This window comes from Daucus carota, chromosome 5, assembly GCF_001625215.2.
Source record: "Daucus carota subsp. sativus chromosome 5, DH1 v3.0, whole genome shotgun sequence".
NCBI classification, from domain to species: Eukaryota; Viridiplantae; Streptophyta; class Magnoliopsida; order Apiales; family Apiaceae; genus Daucus; species Daucus carota.
Window position 1 is genome coordinate 632,634 of NC_030385.2, and position 20,042 is coordinate 652,675.

A 20,042-nucleotide genomic window follows, 5' to 3' on the forward strand; every position below is an offset into this window, starting at 1 on the left:
TTTTTTATGTCAATATGTGAACAGCAACCAATGACCAAAAAAAGGTCCACATTTAATTTTTCTACATTAATTTAGCATAAGTTACATCTTTATGAAACATCAAAACAAATTAAACAAACCACCCAAGCTTTATTCACTATGGTAATAAGAACCTACAATATTGAAACACAGCCCCAAAACAAAACAGAAAAAACTTGCAAACAGGTTAAATAAAGGGGACACGGTAAACATGGGATCTGGATTAGTTGCTAGAAATTGGACAGTGAGAACATTCCAATTGTGGGTAGCTCTAAGCCTTTCACAAATTACCCATGAGACGGCAGCCAGACAATATTGGGCTGAAACTCTCCTTTCTACTGCATTTTCCCCCCGATAAAAATACCACAACCATGAGTGCACATGCTTCTCTCCTCGGCATGGATCATCGAGGTCACAGCCAGCCCCAACACTGGTTAAAACTCTCTTCCTTTGAACTGCATTTCCTGTCAAACAATGTAAAAGCTCAGTCATTTAAACTAAATACGTGCCTGTTCAGGCATTTATAACTAATTATTTTACCACAGCTTTCCTGGACAATTGCTTTTGTTAACGAATATGAACATTTTACAGGGGAAAAAAAACAGCTTTCTTAAAAGACAGTGTACACAATCTGCATCGATCTTCAGAAGGGCATCAGTCCAAAATCCAATATGCATATAACCTATAAGGCGTTGTGCTCTAATGGCACTGGCTATAAAGGTTGGCTATATTTTAAAAATAGTATGTTATTATAATTCAAGTTGTTATAATAGAAAATATAATTTTATTGTGGTAATAAATGATGTGGAATCTTCCTACAAGTATCTAGAAATTACATCAAGGGGTTGGCAAAATTTTTAGACAAGGGGAATGCATGGTTGAGAGTGAATACGTTTTACATATTCCCTGTGATTTTTATTTATTGTAACATTTATCCAATTTTAGCCAAGGTTTTAGAGGGTTGGAGATCTCTTACTGGAGGATAAGTCGGCATGTAGAGGACCTGGCGAGGCTGACTAAGAAGCATCTGCTGCCCATACTGCAAACAATTGTAAACAGTTTAGCTGAGCTTCATAAGAGGCAAGCAAATGTGAAACAATGCAGATAGAGCGGAGCTACCTGAGGTCCATTGGGATGATAATAAGTTTGAGGTGACTGCATTGGTAGAGACTGATGATTAAACATAACAGGCTGATGACTAGAGAATGATGGTCCCATCTGCAACAATAACATAATTAGCCACAACACTGACCCCTGCAGACATGTTATATTGGAGGCTTGGCGCTATATTCAAATCTGAATCTTTCTTGAAGAGTCAAACACAGTGAACTTTACATACCTATGTATAAAGGAATGTGAAAACTAGGCCACTGAATTATTTTGTTTCTTTCATTAGTTATACAAGTCACATGCTATAGGTCTCCAATCCCAGGTCCATAAAGATGGAAAATGAGTGCTTTAAAAAAATATACCAAATGCTATTATGGTTCAGTTAACCGAGAAGAAGGAAACTGAAAGGCAACAGAAAGCACTTACACCCATGCTTACAGGCAAACCATGCATGTGTGGGACATTTGGCACATTAGTTGAGTAGTACAAGGACCCATCAGAAACGGGAGATGCAGGCCTAAACGATGTCTTCGTTGGGGAGAAACTTTTTGCATTTGGATTGAATTTAAATTCCTATTTACAAAAGAAACACAATGTGAAGCAAGAATTATACATGAGAGCTCGCAAAGAATCAGAGCATAGAAGAGACACACAGGTTCATACGAGTATATGGCGACTCTACCTTGGCATGAGGATTAAGTGTTGATCTTTCTGAAGCCAGTGAACCCACTGATGAGCTTGGTGATAATCCCGTAATAGCTGAAGCAGGAATAGCATTTCCAAAATCTGAAGTTGACGATGTTGAGCTACCAGGTCGTGCACGCGTGAGAACAGATTGTGTTGTTTCACGTTGTTTGGCTGATGGAAGATTCTCAGATGAATTACTAGAAAAATTCTTCCCAGGAGTTGCTGAAGTTGGAGCATATGCAGCCGCATTAGGGGACAGTCCAACCTTGTCAGAGGATGCTCTCTTAAGCCTTGTTGATGGATGTGAATCTAGATGAACAATAACTTTACATTAATTCCTAGTATGCAGCAGTAAAATACAGTTCCAATCAAGTAAACATTAACAAGCAGGATAGGGAGTTCGAGCACATACATAACAGCAACGGACATTTAGAGACAGTTATATAAAGAAGATATTAACTTCTGTATCTCATGTAATAGAATAGCATCAATACAACAAACACAGAAAACTTCACATAATATAAGCAATGAGAAGGTAAGTATCAAAGCTAAAGATTAAGAGCCTGTTTGGGGCAGCTTTTAGCTGCTGCAATCTGCTTTATACATACATCTGAGTTGAGTGTAAAATATCACTTTAACTTTAAAGCGAATTAGTAGTACTTCAAGTTAAAGTAATTTTTTTTAAGTTAACCCAAAAAGGCTATAAACCCATTGGACATACTAAATCGACCACAGAAATTTCGCGCGCCAAGCTAAGCTTAAAATAGAAATAATCCAAAATGGATTAGAAAATTAAAAGGTGAATAGTGAGCAGATGAAAATTGTCGAAGTGTGAAATGTATTCTATATTAGGGGTCGGAATTTCGGGTAAGAGGCCGTGTTTGTGTCAGCAATCGGGTCGATTTTGGGTCAAGCTAAAATCACTTAAAATTGAATAAAACTGAAAATTGAAGTTTTTATTAATGAAATTCTAATTTCAGGTCCATTTCGGGTCAATTGGGTATTTTCGGGTTACTTTCGGGTTTTGTCTCAGTAAATCAGGTTGCGGATTGGGTCGGGTTTTGGGTCGGGTCTGATATTTGTTTATACAGGACACGAGAAAGTACTTCACATATATACAGAGATCAGGAATAAGTAGTGCACTCACAATTGGCTTCTGACGCTTGACCCTCCTCGGCTAACTGCAGCGGATATTCCAGTTTGATGGACGGTGGAAGACAAGTTTGTTAAATCAAACCTACTTTGATAAAAAAAAAAAAAAAAAAAAAAAGCTTTCTAAGCAGCAGCAAAATTTTTCAATTAAAAAATACTCACATTTGGCATTTCTGACTCATCCTTAATGTGATCTGTGAGTTCATCACTGAATCCAAATTCTTCAAACCTAAAATAAGAAATGTCATTTAGGAGATGTGGTCTGGAATCAGAATTGTGTACTTGGATAAAAAATTAAATGTCCTGATTCAAGGTAAATAATAATGTTACCATATATATGATGACTAGAGTAGGACTACCAATATCATGATACCTGCTTCCACGATCAAATGAAAAATTGTCCTTGTCAGAAACTGGGAGGTATTCGCTGCCACTGATTGAATAAGAAGATTCTACCAAACCCTGAGTAGTCCATCAAAATTGTAAACAGCAATATTAATCCTCTCTGACTAAAATGCTTAGTCACTCCTTACAAAGCTGTAGAGAAAAAGCTGGAAAACATATCTCATTACTAGTCACAGAACCTATGGAAATACTAGAAGTGGGGTAACAATCTTGTAAAACAGAAAAACAAATTTCAGATTTATAAAATAGAAAAAGTGGAATGACGAATGTTCCATTAGAACTTCTGGGCTCACTCAAAAACATTTTTGATGTAAACTATGGGTGGTCCAATTTAACATAAGAAAAGGCCTAGATAATAATAATGTTTGTTGAAAGAACGATTGACTACTAAATGTATTAAAAGAATCCAAATGAAACATGAAAAAGCTTATATATAATGAAATTTGAAGTTGCTGACTACCATAGTAGAACTTGATGGCAATTGAGCAGCACCAATACTTCGTCCACTAGGGAAGTCTGAAAAAGACTTGCCAACAAAACCAGAGACATTGCCAAAGGTTTCACTATTATGTATATCCAGAAGGTTTTCTTTTTCATCAAATCCACTATCATCAACTCCACGCAAGACCGATGAGAATCTAGCCTCCTCGTCCATTTCATAGTCTTTTTGAAGTTTTAAGCCTCTTTCCTGTTAAAACTAATCAATAAGAATGACATTTTAATGTATACATAGGTTAGACAATCAGATGTACGCTTCAGCCTTTACCTCAGCTAGATGAAGATCTTGGGTATCCTCACCCTCAATCTCCCTGGCTATTCGTAGTGCCTCGATTTCAAGTTCTCTCATTTGAGGGCCTCTATCTAGTTTAGTGGTGTAAAGGTCCTCATCAAAAGTGCTTTTTACACCAAACAATGCTTCGTTTGCTTCAAACTGATCCCAGCCCCTACAAAACAGTTGCACATAGTTTGCAGCTAAGTATTTGTAGATGTGAAATTTATTATTATCATTTTCTTTCTCTCTTTTTTTTGGTGGTGGTTTAAGTGATAGATTAATTGACCTGTTTCCAAATTATCAAATATAAACTATAAACTATAATCAAGTACCGTATTTAATAAGCCAACAGACTACATAGCAAAGGCTTGTCTAGAAAAAATGAAGGTCAAACAAAGACGGATGGACTTATTTAACTAATAATGACTACATCACACATGGATGGTGCTTTTCGGTTTTTTGTCATAAACCTGTGCCACCCCGCAGTAGCACTCACAAAAAATGGCAATATGCATTACTAACCTATTCCAAGGGCCATCAAATATGTTGTCCAGTTCTGGACACTCTCGATCATCATCATCAGGTACCCAACGCCCCAATTCTCTTTCCACCTCAACATGACGTGACTGAGATATGTTTGAGTCCGTCATAATTTCTTGTTGCTTCACATGCTGAATCTCATTAGCTAAGCCATCTCTGGTTACGGACACGCCCTGGTTCAAAGATTTATTTACAGTCAAAATCATGTCAATACTCAATACGAAATTTTGAGTGTGTTATAGTACTGCAGAGCTGAACTAAATGATCAGTGACAGTGTGCCAAAATACTTAAATTTCTTTATGACCCAACTCCCAGAGTAAGCTCTGATAACTCAAGCTCCACATATCAAGCAATGTCAAGTCAAACATAAATTTTGTATCAATTCACAATTCACCTTTGCCATAACTTGCACAAGTTCTCTAGCTGGTATGATCAGAGTCTTTGAAGGAGGCTTGTTAACAGAATCTAAAATATCCAATTGTCCACGAGAAGAACCAGCCTTCATCAAGCGAGCCATTTTTAAAATAATTCCTACAATTTAAAGCTAAAACTTAACCATATTGTTCAGGCACATGGAAGCATTACTACAAAAATAAATTTAACATACCAAAATTTGTGTCGCCATTTGTGGCATGAAATATCCCAGAGAATACAGATCCATCTATCACTTGGACTTCCACAGGATGTCCTATAAGACATGTTGCCAAATAAACTAGCCTCTCATGCGAGGGACTACCACTTCCTCCCTCACTATCGCCCGCCAGCATACCTGATAAAACAAGTATTAAAGCATTAATGGTCACTACCACATACGAGCTCAAAAAATTCTAAGATTTTTTTAACCTACTTGAGACAATCTTTCCAGTCACCAGCATACTATCGACTCTAGTTCCAGTTTCTTTATCAGTTGTTCTACGACTAAAACCATTAGCAGGCTGGGACTGCACAACATGTTGCCTGTTCATACTTTTGACCAACCTCAACTCCGCTGCAAAAAAAGTGCTGCAATAATGAAGCCTAAAAAGATTTAAAATTGTTTAATATGAATCCTATGTTGCATTAAAGAATATGGGTATATGTAGATAGGAAGTGTTATTCATTTTGAACTCTATAAACAAATCGCACCATATATAATTACCCGACAAGGTTTCATCAAAAAAGGTAAAGCAAATCCAAAATGTTTGTGCAATAATAAAGATGCAAAAAACAAATCATGCATATAATGAGCAAGTAACCTGCAGCTTTCGCAAACTTAACAGGCATCCATAGACATTTTAAACCCCATTTTATGTCATACTTGTAATTCACTCATTAGACTATAAACTCTTAACAGTCTAGCCCATAGACATTTTAAACCCAAATTGACATCAACTACTTATAATTTACTTATTACACAATAGAGTAACGGCTCTCTTCACAATAGCACTTCGGCGTTCGGCCAAAATGAGAACATTATCTGGAGTATAAATGCATGCAATTCTAACATATTTTCTAATGGAGTACACTTCAGCAATGGATTGGCCCTTGATATGATAGTGGCATAGGTGTAAATTACGAACAATAACTTATTAGGGCTGAGCAAAAAATATCCACAAAGACCAAACCGCTTTTTACGGTTTTTTAAGCAGTTCTGTTTGATTTAGGTTTGATTTAAATACAAACTGCTATTTTCTGGTTCGGTCCCATTTTCATATATAAACTGACACCAAAACGGACTTTTACAAATTTAAACCAATATAGTCATACATATAATATGATATATATCTTACATCTACTTATGTATATGTTAAATATATCTCTATCTCAAAAACTTTTGTGCCACTAAGGTATGATTCATAAAGGGTGTTTTTTATGCTTTAATTACTTTCATATCAGGATAATTATGAAAATAGTAGGCTTCTTATTTTAGTTGTCTTGATGCTTTAGAAAAGATTCTATGATTATGTTAAGTTTTGGGAGATTCACTTGTTGTAACACAGTAATGATTTTACTTTATTCGAACATATGTAAAATTTATATATAGGTGTGTGTTTTGGTTTAAAACCGAAACCGACTGAACAAACCGTTTAATTTTGGTCTGGTTTGGTCAACACATAATCCAAATGGTCTGGTCCAGTTTCAGATCTAACAAAACCAATATACATGGTCTGGTCCGAGTTGATCGTTGGAAACCAACCAAACCCAACCGAAACTCAGCCTTACAACTTATCATGAAACCAGATTGACTCGGAAAAACTTACGAATCTTATAGTCAAATATAGCAGAACAATCTGCTGATAGACGACTGCAAAAAGCAGAACAGACATCAGAAAAGTGACTTATCCGTGAAATTGCTAACATCTTCACATTAATATTCCTATACCCCATGTCCCCAACTGAATAGAATCTAAGAGCACACTGCACAAAGTTGCTTTAACACACACAAAAAGAATTACTCATATACAAAAAAGAAACCGAGCCAGCAAATAATTGAAAATTTAACCAATTTAAAAGGCCTTATATAGAGAACTGTTGTTCAGTTGTCCCACAAAAAACTCAGATATACTGAATAGGCCTTCGAGCATCAGGCTGAAAATTAAGAAAGAAAAATATGTTCTGTAGTTGCTTAAAGCTGGGAGTTAATTATTATAAGACAACTAAATAGAGTCGAGTAAAAAAATGTATATGCTTTCATTACAAAGAAAGGGACGAATCATTTTTAAAAATGTCTCATATAGACATCTATAAAATAATAACGAACAATGAATGAATTTGATCAAAGATACAAGAAAACAGAACAAAGATTTTGCATGACGTGACTTAATTTACTATGCCAATAGCTTAAAACAGAACAGGTTGAAAAGTATATACAATAGTAATAGCTTATCATTCTTTTGGTTTTCTAATATTGTAAGTGATTGAGTTGAGCATTTAATGTGTGTGTGTGTATCCAAATTTGATACCCCTCAAAATCATACAAACCTTTATTTCATATATAATGTATTAATTTAAGATGAACAATTTTTAAACAAAATCACAAGATACACACCAAATAATATATGGTGTTCATCACACTAGAACTTTGATCCTTATAAGAACGTTACAGACTTGGCACGTAACCAGATTAACTTGGGCCTTTCCCACATCCTCAATTAGAAAATGTTATTAAAATCTACACACGAAACACGTAAGTTGTAGCTGCATAAAGCAGAACCTACATCTAAGATTCTAAACTAACTTGTTAACAACTTATTTACGTAAACAAAACATACATCCCAATTGAAAAGAATCTCGCGCTCGAAGCTGCTTCGTTACTTAAATCTGACTAGTTATATAGAAGTTACAAACAAACCAAGCCAAACCAGCATAACTATAAAAACAAAACCCAATTAAAACGCACTACAAAAGCAAAACGCTGTTCAAACTCGCTGCATAATCAACAGGGTTTAGTAAACAAACATAATTATAGAAAAATTAGCAATCAAGTACAAATGAAGAACAATGAAATTGAGTGTGAAATCGACGCAATTGTGAGGGTAAAAGGGGGAATTACCGGGAAGAGTGCGATCTGTGGGGCGTAGTCGGGAGGATCGATTAAACGACGGTGAATTTGAGCCCCCGGCGATTTCGATTTGGATTTAGAAACCCTAGGCACACCGCCGGTGTATTTGAAGATGGATATTTAATCCGGACCCGGATAGTTCAGTTGACTACACGAGGAAGTGGACTACTCTCGCTCGATATTTTTTTCTTTTCTCACTGGCCTGCCTACATGTGTTTGAGAAAAATATTTCTTTGAAAATTTATTTTTTTTAAATAATATATTTTCATTTTTAAGAATTTCAAAAAAAATGAAAGTTGGTGAGAATTTGTTTAATTCAAAAAATTGGTCATAATTTTTTTTAAAAGGTAAATGGGTGTCGAAAAATTAAAAATATTTGATATACATATACATAATTATTTAGTGTTTAATTAGAGGGTGTATTAATTGGGATTTTAATTATTGTTTTTATTATAAATTTTAATGGATTGCATGTGATTTTGATTTTGTGCGAATTTTTTATAAAATGTCGCGGAGTTGACACAGATTCTTTAGAATTTAAACATAATACTTCAAAATCTCCTTCATGGATTTTGATCGGATTTCAAAAAACATAAAATACATTGAACAATATCACAAAATCCATCATTTTATGACATTAAAAAAAACCATCATTTGAATGCCATCAGATTTTAATGGATTTTAAGGAAACCCAACTGGATATTATGGTGATTTCAATCCCAAGTGAATATTATCATGATTTTAAGTATAAATTAAAATCCTGACTGAATCTCTAGGATTTTGTAGTATAATTTAAAATCTCAATTGAATATCACAAGATCTTGATGGATTTTAAACAATTTCAATTGAATACCCTCAAATTTGAATGAAAAAATATATATTAAATCTCAATCGAATACATCACCCTTGATTCAGATCGATAGAAATTGGATACATGTATTTTTAGAATTTTCTCATTTCAACTATAAATCTGTTTTATCATTTTGGATAGTATAACTAATTTTATCCACGTATAATATATGGTTTCAATCAAAAAAAATCCTACGAAAATTAGATACCTCTAATACATAATTCTTTTAAAAATGGACATATAAAATAAGGAATGTTCTTGAAATAATCAAGTTGAGTGATAAGATGATTAAAATTAATCTTTTTGATATTATAAAATAGATATAAGATATTTTGAAGTCGAGCGAAAAATTGAACGCGAGACAATAGGTAAAAATATTTTATTAATTTGAACTAGAGACAAATTAATTGATATATATTTTCTTTATATGATAAGCAGGGGAAAAATATTTTTTTAATTTGAATCATAGGCAGATATATTGATATATTTTTTCTTTACACAATAAATAGAAAAAAGACCTCAAATCTCGCAAAATCAAGAAGAAAAGCAAGAAATAACAAATTTATGAACTCTGATCTCTTTGATTTCTCGCTGTGACATGATTCTTGACTTTCTTTGATGATTCAGTTTGGGCTCTTTTTGATTTCTCGAATGAAATCTTAACTAACTTTTCTAATCAGCATTCAAATTGATGGGATGTGATCGCCGGGAATAAGCAATTTATCGGTTTAGAAATCTATGAGTAGAAGATAATGAAATCTTCATCAGGATTTGATAACTTAACACTTGTTTGTATATTTTCTTTTTCTTTTAAAACGCTATAAGATATAGGCTTAGACAAAATTAGGATGATCCAATACTATTTCGTGTAACGTTTTTTCTCTTAAACAAAATACTAAGGTCTACATGATACATGCTTTTTGAGACATTAACGTATAAAATTATAGCGGATACATTAAAAACCCAAAATTAGATCTGAGCTTTTGAAATCTAAATCGAACTACTCCAGTATAGTGTGTTTGATAACACTTTCCCGACAACAGGTTGACAGGGAACAAGACCCTTCAAATATCGGAATTAATAAAAACATCTAATCTTCTCATTTCCTGAAATACATTTTATTTACAACGAAAAGGAGTGCCAAACCTGTTTAGCTTGCACAGATAAGCCTGCCTATATATGTGTATTTGTTGTGGAATTTTAGAACTCAAGTACAGTATTTGCAGACAATCTTGCTTTGCGTCACCTACTGTGTTTCCGATGCCCCTTTCTTTATAAAACAAAAGAGGGGAACAAAAAGATCCAATCTTTATAAACCCTAACCCCAAATCAATCCCAATCAATGGCATATCCACCAAATCAACCCGACCCGAATGAACCAAATCGTCGACTCTACAACCCATATCAAGATCTCCAAGTCCCAATTCAGAATCTCTACAAGCTGCCCACTTCGCCTGAGTTCTTGTTCCAAGAAGAAGCCATCGCTCAGCGCCGCTCTTGGGGCGAGAATTTGACGTATTATACGGGTATTTCGTATCTCGCCGGAGCGGTCGCCGGCGCCGGAATTGGTTTTGTTGAGGGGGTGAAGGCGTCGGAGCCGGGGGATACTTTGAAGCTCAGGATTAATCGGGTGTTGAACGGGTCGGGTCACACGGGTCGGAAATTTGGGAACCGGGCCGGGGTGATCGGGTTGATGTATGCTGGGTTGGAGAGTGGGATGGTGTCGCTGAGGGATACGGATGATGTGATTAATAGTGTGGCGGCGGGGTTGGGGACCGGAGTGCTTTATAAGGCGGCGGCTGGTGTGAGGTCTGCGGCGGTGGCTGGGGCGATTGGGGGTGTTGTTGTGGGAGTGGCGGTCACGGGGAAGCAAATGCTGAGGCGGTATGTGCCTATTTGAATTTGTCGAGGGTTTGGTGATATATTTTTATGTATGTCATTTCGGGTTTAATTGTAATACAATTTTGATGGTTCGGGTCTGAAATGATGGGTTTTCATTTTCGCCTGTTGTAGTTGCATGTTTGGCATGTAAAGGTGCATGCTTTGATGAAGAAACTGAGTTTCTGAATAAATTTAATTGAACCTTAATATATTGAATGCATGATATTATTTTATTTATGATGTAATGTTGAGATGTTTGTAGCTGTTTCTTATGGCCAACTGTTTGGTTAAATTCGGAAGTAGAGCTCGATCTATAATTTGTGTGTTATCAATTTCTTTTGTTTACTATTTACTGATGTGGAATGTCATATTTGTATACGATCTCATATGCTGGTTTACCTTCAGTGGTATATTATATCTATGGCGTCCACTATCGAAGAGTGTGATAATTGCTTTAGTTATGTTTTGGCAGGGACAAGTTTTGAGTTAGTATTGTCATAAGTTATTCAAGAAAGCAATCAAGCGCAATTTGTATAACTTTCCCTGAAGGTCACTTCAGTAGCATTTGGTAATATCCAAAATCAGGACATGCCACTTCCTTTTCCAACCCAAATGCACTTACCAAAATAAACTTCCCGCAAAGTTATGTTGTTTTTGTTTTCTAAATTATTATTTTAGGGCTGGGCAAGTTATATGGCATGTATTAAGGGAAGTTATAATTATCTTTGGTGGTTCTTTTATTTATGATGTTTAGTACATATAGTTGGGGTGGCAAGTGATATAGGAATCATTATATAATTCAATCTGATTCTGCAAGTAGTATAGAATGCTTCTGGATGCTAGTAGCAATGCGTTTAAGTGCATATTATTATTTGAGTTTATAGGATATTAGTGAGTGATTATCTTATTCCCTCACATGAATCACAAGATCCACTGATAAATTGCACGATAGTGTTGCTATGTCGTAGTTAAACAACTTTCAAGTTCATAAAAGGCTAGATATGAAGGCCATTGAAGAAGTTGCTATGATGACTAGGAAAATAACACTTGGTAACTGACTAATTTGAACATATGTTCTTGTCGTTTGTTTAAAGACGAGTAAAGAGTCTATATTGAAAATACTAAATTTTTTGGACAGGTGTAACAAATAGGAAAATATGTTGCAACTGAATTTAGGATTATTGATTTTTTATTGGCAGCCTTATATACTAGGTGTAGAAACTGACAACATTTTGTGCTCAAAAGAATTAGTTTGGACGTACGTTTACTAGATGACGGATTCACTAGTTTGAAATGGTCGTTATGCTTTGGTAATATTTTGCTGTATTAGTACTGCTGTACTAATGCTACAGTTGCTTCATTTCTTGTGGCATTGGTTCGGGTCTTATAACACGGACCAGGCGACCAGCACTGGATGCTTCCACAGCGCTTGGATTTGCACTAAATATATAATCATGTTTTCTTTTTTTTTTTTTGCTAAATATGTATTGGTTGGGATTGCAGGCTTAAATATTTACTTTATCATAAACTTTGAGTTGGAACATGGCTTTTGGAAGCGACACTTCCACAGTAAATTAGATATTAGTACTGTAGTTATTAATATTGGTTACAAATTCAGAGTTTTCAGACCGGAGTCGCATAAATAGGATGAAAAACTATCATTTGGCATTTTTAGGCTGAAGTTTGTATTATTTTTACCTATTAGAAGATGTTAGTGTATTTCTCGAATCTTGGTTATGCTTTCGCTTACTGCCACCCGACTATAGTGTGTTAGATAGCTTGTAATGATATAAGTTCAGGGGCTCATAGTCAGGGGCAGACCAAGGATTAGATAAACGCCGGGGGCTTGGCTTAAATACCATTAAAGATAAAAATCATAAACGAAGTTCTCATTTCTCAATGTCAAGTATAACATCATACATATCAAACCTATTAAACACTACTAAAAAAAATTTAGGGGGTGCTTATATATATAAAGTTTTAATTTTGCTACATATATTTAATTTTTTTGGGTCAAGGGGGTGCTTAGGCCCCCCGAGCTAAGCACCCCCGAGACCCCTGCTGTATCCGTCCCTGCTCATAGTTAACATGTATTTTTACTTGCTCATATTATATGTAGCAATCTGGCACAAGTCATCATAGAATGACTTCTCTCTGGACAAGTCTGGTGATACATGCATCCAACCTTGTTCTTTAGCAAGCATGAAATTTTCTGCAGAAATCATCACCTGCTAATGCACACTGCATGAAAATTTGTGGCAATTATAAGACGCCATAGATGAGTGGATGGTGTCTTGTTAATGTTCATTTAAGCATTGCATTGTATTGGGATTTATGTGTGTGTATCTTTGGTTTGATAAAATATGATTCGAAACTACAGTGTGTTGCCCAAAGTCAGCTTAGCGGTAGTGATTATCAAAATCTATGGTTGCGTTCACTTGATTGAATGGAATGGAGTGAGAATGAAATGAATTTTGTACTATAACATGGTGTTGGCTAGTGAGAATGTCTATATTTTTCATTCGTTCAATAATTTCATTGCTACTATTTTAACTAGAATTTTAACCTACATGTTTTGAAAGGAATGCTCACTGCATTTGTGCATCATGTTTCCTTACTATCTCTATCATAAGAAATTGAAACCCATTCATATTTGTCACTATTATCTCATACTTTTTTTTTCTTCATAAAAGATCACTATTATCTCATACTTTTTTTTTCTTCATTGAACTTCTATATATATATTTTCATTCCATTTCCCCCTCATTTCGTTCCATTCAAGTCGAACACAGCCTAAAATCTAAATGTTCACGTTTAACATTTCTAAAAATCTGTACATACAGGAGAGTAGTCATCTTTTGACTTGTCCAAACAATAAACAGAACAACTCGAATGGGATTTCATCATATCTAAGCATTAACAATGAAAATTCAAATTAGCCAAGTAGAATGAATTAAGCATGATCAGATTTGTGTAAAGAAGCTGAATATATAAGCTTAGAACTGAGTTTACACCGTTAAAGTTCATAAACCAGGACGGTATTCACCAGTTGTCAGCATAACTTGAACAGTGTAAACGGCAAAAGTTCCTGGCTCTATTTGGCCAGTAATTGAAGTTCCTGGCTGCCCAGAAATTACGAGACAAGTAAATAGTTCAATGTAATTTAAAACAAAAACCTAGCATGCCTTGTACAAACTCAACATGGGAGAGAACACTTGCAAAACCAAATAAAAGAGTTCTTTAGATCCAAAATTTGCTGCAACAGTACCACAGAAAAATCTGATTCCCGAATCCAAAAACACAAATACAACACAAGGCCCAATTACAGGTGTATTATGAAATAAAATGTTCAGCCCTGGTTACAAGAAGATTTCTTTCGAAGATCCCATATGATGCAGAAGAGCATAACTACAAGAGGACGAGACCAAGTTCTGATGGTCTCAAGACATGTTTTATTCTGTAGTTATAGAGATAATAATGGAGCTTCCCATCACCTGGTCCAAATTTCAGCTCCTTCAGAAACGAGTCATTTTGCATGACATCTAATGCATTAAAAACATCATAATCTTTATGTTTTGCCATTATAAGAGCATCATTCATCAGCTGAAGCAACGGAGTCTTGGTAGATACATTGTAGTAGGAATATGCAGCCTTCAGAATTGAGTGACTAGGGTGGCCCAGAATGGATGATGGGAGAGTGTAAAAACTGCAGAAATCAGTTATTTCATGGGTTTCAGGGCTTTCAACCAAAAAACTGTCCACAACATCCTCTTTTGGAAGAAGCCAGTGCTCCACATCATTTTCATCAAGGTCAGGTGCGACAAGAAACTGCAGCAAGTAGTTCCTAAGTAAACGGGTAACCGCAGGAACATCATGGAGTTCCATCTTCCTAAATCCAGGAGTAACAGTTGACTCCGGTAACTTGTAAAGTTTTATCGTGCGGCTCATGGTCATTCTTGCCCCAAGTCTAGAAAACCCAACATCAATTAGTTTCTTTGGGTTCAATGATCTATGCCAGTACTGACAAGTTGATATGGGTGTAGGGAGAACCACACCAGCTGTATAAGCTGCTTGCCAAATGTTTTCCAAGTGAACCCTCCTAGTCACCTCTTTAATCATGACCGGAGCAAGTCGTTTTGATCTAAGCTTCTTATGAACACAAAGGAAATTGATTTCTGCCATTTGAACAATACTGTCCCGCACACGAAGTCTTGCAGGGACTCCAGTTATAAAAGCAACCAGTTTTTTTGAACTCTTAACTCGAACTCCAATATGCCAGCTCTTGTAATGACCAGGAGGGCGAAGAGCCCAATGAAGGAACTCCTTAGAGTAGTTAAACCTGAACATGTTATCATCATCCTCCACATAATTATTACTGAGGAGGTTATATACCTCAGTACACATCTCAGTTGTTTCCATGTCACAAGTAATCCATTCATAGAGATTGGGAAGGTTATAAGGTTCTTGTTTGACTTCAGACAATGGTGTTGGAGGTTCAATAGGTCCTTCAGGCAAGCTTGAGTCACCAAGATCCTTGAACTGACCAACAGGCTGGGTTTCCCAAAATTTGTGTCTCTTTGCCAGAGAAAGAGATTCCTGAACCTGTCGCGCTAGAGAATCAATTGATGCATCACTCTCATTCTCAGAAGCTGAATTCCCATCCGGATTAGGGGTTTGATTTTCCAGAAGCGAGTTGGAATTTGAATCGTGATCAGCCATTTCCAATTGCGACTTCAACGGCGATATAAATAGACTGTACAAAAACAAATTCAAGATTTACAAAATCACTTCATCACACTATATGATTCAATTAAAAAATGCAGCACAAGCAAGATTAATGTCAGGGTACAGGAAAAAGAGAGTAAATTTTACATTATCGACAGACTTTAGCATATTACAGGATCATGTAGAAGAGAGTTCAAAGAAGAAAAGCTTTAATGGGGTCCTGAAGATTGCAATGGAGACCGCAAAAGACAAAATCATTAATTAGAAATCAATCACGGGATCACTTCCTTGAGTATTATTCAGAGATCGAGTATAGATTTGCATAATATATATGTTAGAAATTGAACAATCAATTTATTGTGACATCTTCATGTCAAGGAAGCGATAAAGGTACTATACTATTTAGGGAAAATTAATTCTAAAGTCCCTGAACTATAGACAATTTTTTTTCTAGATCCCTGAACTATAAATGTCAATTCATAAGTAATTCAACTCTTGATTTTTTCCTTTATGGGTCCTTCCGTTAGATCTGGTTTGACGCCGTTAGTTCATCTGAAGTTCATAAGAATCAAAGATAACTTTGAAGGTGATTCCGGTATCCAAATTTGAAACTTAAGTAATCAAATTGCTCGTTTTTCAATCCCCTATCCATCTATACCATCAAAATTTAGTTTGGTAATTTCCGAATTTTGATTTGAATATTAGTTTTCATTTTAATAGCTTTTATTCGAATTATAATGATGTAGATTGATAGATCGTGTGATTATGAGCATGTTCATATAATTTTTGTGATTTTTAATGTTCAAATTAGCCTCTTCGGAAAATTCGAGCTCACCGGATTTGAGCTTTTCCGACCAAGTTCGCCGGAAAAACTAACGACGTCAAACCAAATCTAACGGAAGGACCCAGGTAGGAAAAAATCAAGAGTTGAATCACTTATGAATTGACATTTATAGTTCAGGGATCTAGAAAAAAAAGTGCATATAATTCAGGGACTTTAAAATTAATTTTCCCATACTACTTAGCACTAAACTTTGTTAACAAATTACTAAATTAAAACACCAAACAGGAACTATGAAGAAACACTATAATAGAAACAATGCAAATTCTGACATCGGGTAAAAACTCAAGAGAGTTTTGATTATAACAAAAACTAATATTAATTTAGATCTCTTTAATTGTAGTGCCAATGTAAAAATCGGATTATTTAATTCAACCGTTATCAGTTAATTTAGGTCGAGCTGGCACAGTGGTTAGGTGCCCGACTCATGATCAAATGGTCATGTATTCCACTCTCTTCTCTGATATGCTAGGGGTCAATTTCCAGAAACAGCGACTCTACTCATGAGTAGTGGTAAGGCTGCACGCATCCTACTTCCTCGCAGCTTGAAGAGCAGGATAAGTGAAAATGTCCCTTTAAAGTATGCTTCAACAGACAACTGGTAGATGAGCTATCCTATTGACCAATTTTCAAGGATGCAATAGCTATTTGCATATTTGCAAGCAAAATAATTTACATCTTGAGATTTCATTGCTAATAGTAGCTCCAACAGTCCAATATATGGAAGTTGGATGTTCAGAATTAAATAACTTTACTCTACCTCTCACACCAGAAAATGCACACACAGTTATAGGTGAGACTTTCTTGGTAACTATAGGTGCCAAGATCTAGTTAAAAGAGCTTCCCAATATTGATGGATGTTTGAGAACTCATTTTGTGTGGGGACCTTCTCAATGATTTGTCATGTGACACCACAACCTTAAGGGGAATGTTTCATTTTGATCCTAGTGTATGATGGAATATCCATCACAACCAACCACACAGACATTTGCTTTAAAATATATAAATTAAGCTTTGGCATAACCCAAGCTTCTTGGTAGGATTGAAAGAACTACTACAGATAATATCAATGGGCGAGGTCTATGGCAGCTGAGACCTTTATACATGAGGCATAAAGATTTTTACCATCTGTCTGGCATCATATCAAAAGCTCTCGCTTGTTACACAAATGAGAAACCCCACCTTCGATATTATCTACAACATTTCTTCCAATCCTCCCAAAGCGAGGGGCTTTCAATAAACCTCTTCAGCTTCAGATGTTGTGATATATCCAACATTTAATTAAGACTTGCTACTCTACTGAGTTACAGATGTTATAATCACGCCAACATGTGTATTCCATCGGTCATGGAAAACATCATTTATCAAATCTAAAGCAAATGTGTTCAGTGTAGTTTATCGTGATAAATACAACATTTATCATGTCCAAGAGTATTTTAAATACTACCTTGATAAGTATAATAACCATAAGAGATGTTTATTTCTATGGAACTTCAGATCATACAAATCAAAAACTTTATGAACATGATTAGTGAGGTTGATGTTCCTCTGGTCCTAGAATGGGCTCCTTGGAACAAAAATCTTTAATGGAGCTCAGGACTTGGATTGATATGGTTACATCAGTTAATCATATATTTATATATATATATATATATATATATATATATATATATATATATATATATATATATATAAAGAATGCATTAATCTATCTTAAATATGCTACAAAGAAAATAACAGAATCTTAAAAGCTTAAAATCACATCATTTACCTCACAAAGTAGGGATGATATTGCACCAATATAAAATCAGACCAATACCATAAGTCTCTTGTATTGTGCTTTTTACTTTGAAACTTTTTTGAGTCTTGGAATATTTTTTAAGATCTATGAATTACATCGAACGCTTCTTTCTTGCATTGTTAAAACTCTTTGAACTCTTCCCAATCCTCTTCTTCAATATCATAATTAATCCATAAGTAATAATTCTTGTGAAAATCAATTTTATTTAACTCAAACAAATAGTTAATAAAGCTCTTAGAGCATCGCTCATAGTTAAGTGGAAAATTATCCCCTCCTCAGTGAGTTGGTAATTGCTGATTAAAGCTTCAGTAAGCAAAATATATGCATCATAAAATTTCAACCCTATATCACATTCAAGCTTTTGTCAATATCTAGTCAAATCGATCCGAGCTTTCAAGACAAGTTCGAACCTATTGAATTCCTGTCAAGCAAACCTTCGAGCTTAAAAGTTAAGGCTCGATCGAGCCCAAGCTTGAACTACTTAGTAGAACTCCAACTCAAGTCTTGCATTGTTTGACTCGGCCCGGCTCGTTTACACCCCAAGTAGTAAGGAATAGTATCCCACTAAACTATGAACATTGTCTTAGACTAATAATACATTATTGGCTAACCATTTGCTTATAAATAACCTAACTTATTCGGACAAACTTCAAGCAGTTCACCTAATATATACCCAAGTAGCTACTGCATCCATTGAACTCGGTAAAAGGAATACCTCATATAGAAGTATTTTATTGGGTATGTGGCAAAAACACTTGGTTCTTAATCTTGGACTATACTAAAAAAATAAGCAATCTTAATGTGTACGTAGCGGGTGTAAGTGTAACCAAGAATTCAGTATGACTTATAAGGTGCAAGTTCCGAGCCTCATGTAAACCATTCAACTGTTAAATCCGCCACTTACTTTAAGAGAAATAGTGTGCTCCTCTAGTGTATAGACCTGCAACTTTGCCAGGGTACAAGTTACAACAAATCAATTACCTAGGACTATGTTAATATCTATCTAACCTACATCAATTTCATAGTACAATATGATAATTACAATCCACACTTTAAATGAGCCGAGAAATCGGCGGTTTAACCGAGCTATACTTAAACTCTCTCTCTCTTTTTTTAAATTCCGTAGAATCTAGTTCAATTATCCTTCCATTCATAATATTTCTCCTAAATTGACAACCTATCCGCAAGTTTGGACAGTTTATAATTACCATATCCTCGAGTAACAATCAAAGCTGGAGAATCAATTAAAATAACACTAGAAAAATGAAATTGAAATTAAACAAAAATAGAACAAGCTGAGCACCAACAAAAGCAATATATTAACAGATGATAAAAAAAACAAGAGATATGAAACTAAAAGCAAAGAGTATAATGAAAGTAGTAAATGATCGGAAGGGAAGAACATACAGATCCAAGGTAGCGTGCCGGCTTTCTTGTCGCTGTGCCTCCTTGCTCTTCTCGTCTTGCCCTAACTATTTTATGTATCTATCGACGAGGCTTATCAATTGCCCATTTCGTATTTTATAAACATAATTCTAATTATATCTCCGTTTTCAAGATCAAATTTATGCCAAAAATCATATAAATTTGTAAAAATTTGAAAACTTGACCGAAAATTTAAAGTAATATATTATAAAATTATATGTATAATTTATATTATAATGTATTTTTCAGTTTCAAATATTGTCTAGATTTATGACAAATTTGTATAAACGTGG

General features: G+C 35.1%; 3 protein-coding genes across 5 annotated transcripts; 1 reads left to right on the forward strand and 2 right to left on the reverse strand.

Moving 5' to 3' along the window:
* Positions 1 to 31: 31 nt before the first annotated feature.
* Positions 32 to 8,425, reverse strand: LOC108223228 (polyadenylate-binding protein-interacting protein 4). 3 transcript variants are annotated; one of them, XM_017397371.2, is made up of 15 exons: positions 8,218 to 8,425; positions 5,533 to 5,687; positions 5,293 to 5,454; positions 5,080 to 5,216; positions 4,667 to 4,857; positions 4,139 to 4,316; positions 3,833 to 4,060; positions 3,341 to 3,429; positions 3,130 to 3,196; positions 2,963 to 2,996; positions 1,811 to 2,124; positions 1,555 to 1,701; positions 1,138 to 1,236; positions 995 to 1,057; positions 32 to 482 (listed from the first exon to the last, which is right to left on the reverse strand). In XM_017397371.2, the coding sequence occupies exons 2-15, from the start codon at positions 5,648 to 5,650 to the stop codon at positions 453 to 455; spliced, it is 1,857 nt and encodes a 618-aa protein (XP_017252860.1). In that variant the 5' UTR covers positions 5,651 to 5,687; positions 8,218 to 8,425; the 3' UTR covers positions 32 to 452. The 3 variants fall into 3 exon arrangements, with proteins under 3 accessions (XP_017252860.1, XP_017252861.1, XP_017252862.1); XM_017397372.2 differs by having other exon boundaries at positions 5,533 to 5,673; positions 8,218 to 8,406; XM_017397373.2 differs by having other exon boundaries at positions 5,533 to 5,702; positions 8,218 to 8,378.
* A 1,781-nt stretch (positions 8,426 to 10,206) lies between these two features.
* Positions 10,207 to 11,194, forward strand: LOC108220537 (mitochondrial import inner membrane translocase subunit TIM23-2). The gene has a single exon (XM_017394335.2). It carries the CDS (start codon positions 10,419 to 10,421, stop codon positions 10,974 to 10,976), a length of 558 nt encoding a protein of 185 aa, XP_017249824.1. The 5' UTR covers positions 10,207 to 10,418; the 3' UTR covers positions 10,977 to 11,194.
* A 2,978-nt stretch (positions 11,195 to 14,172) lies between these two features.
* On the reverse strand, positions 14,173 to 19,869 carry LOC108223937 (glycylpeptide N-tetradecanoyltransferase 1). Its single transcript, XM_017398412.2, has 2 exons — positions 19,732 to 19,869; positions 14,173 to 15,710 (listed from the first exon to the last, which is right to left on the reverse strand). Exon 2 carries the CDS (start codon positions 15,674 to 15,676, stop codon positions 14,366 to 14,368), a length of 1,311 nt encoding a protein of 436 aa, XP_017253901.1. The 5' UTR covers positions 15,677 to 15,710; positions 19,732 to 19,869; the 3' UTR covers positions 14,173 to 14,365.
* Positions 19,870 to 20,042: the final 173 nt, after the last annotated feature.

Coding starts and splice junctions, on each gene's coding strand:
- LOC108223937 (XM_017398412.2), bottom strand. CDS start 15,676: ATGGCTGATCACGATTCAAATTCCAACTCGCTTCTGGAAAATCAAACC.
- LOC108220537 (XM_017394335.2), top strand. CDS start 10,419: ATGGCATATCCACCAAATCAACCCGACCCGAATGAACCAAATCGTCGA.
- LOC108223228 (XM_017397371.2), bottom strand. CDS start 5,650: ATGAACAGGCAACATGTTGTGCAGTCCCAGCCTGCTAATGGTTTTAGT. Junction 5,217..5,292: donor AAATGGCGACACAAATTTTG/GTATGTTAAATT, acceptor TTTAAATTGTAG/GAATTATTTTAAAAATGGCT. Junction 2,997..3,129: donor ATGAGTCAGAAATGCCAAAT/GTGAGTATTTTT, acceptor TATCCGCTGCAG/TTAGCCGAGGAGGGTCAAGC.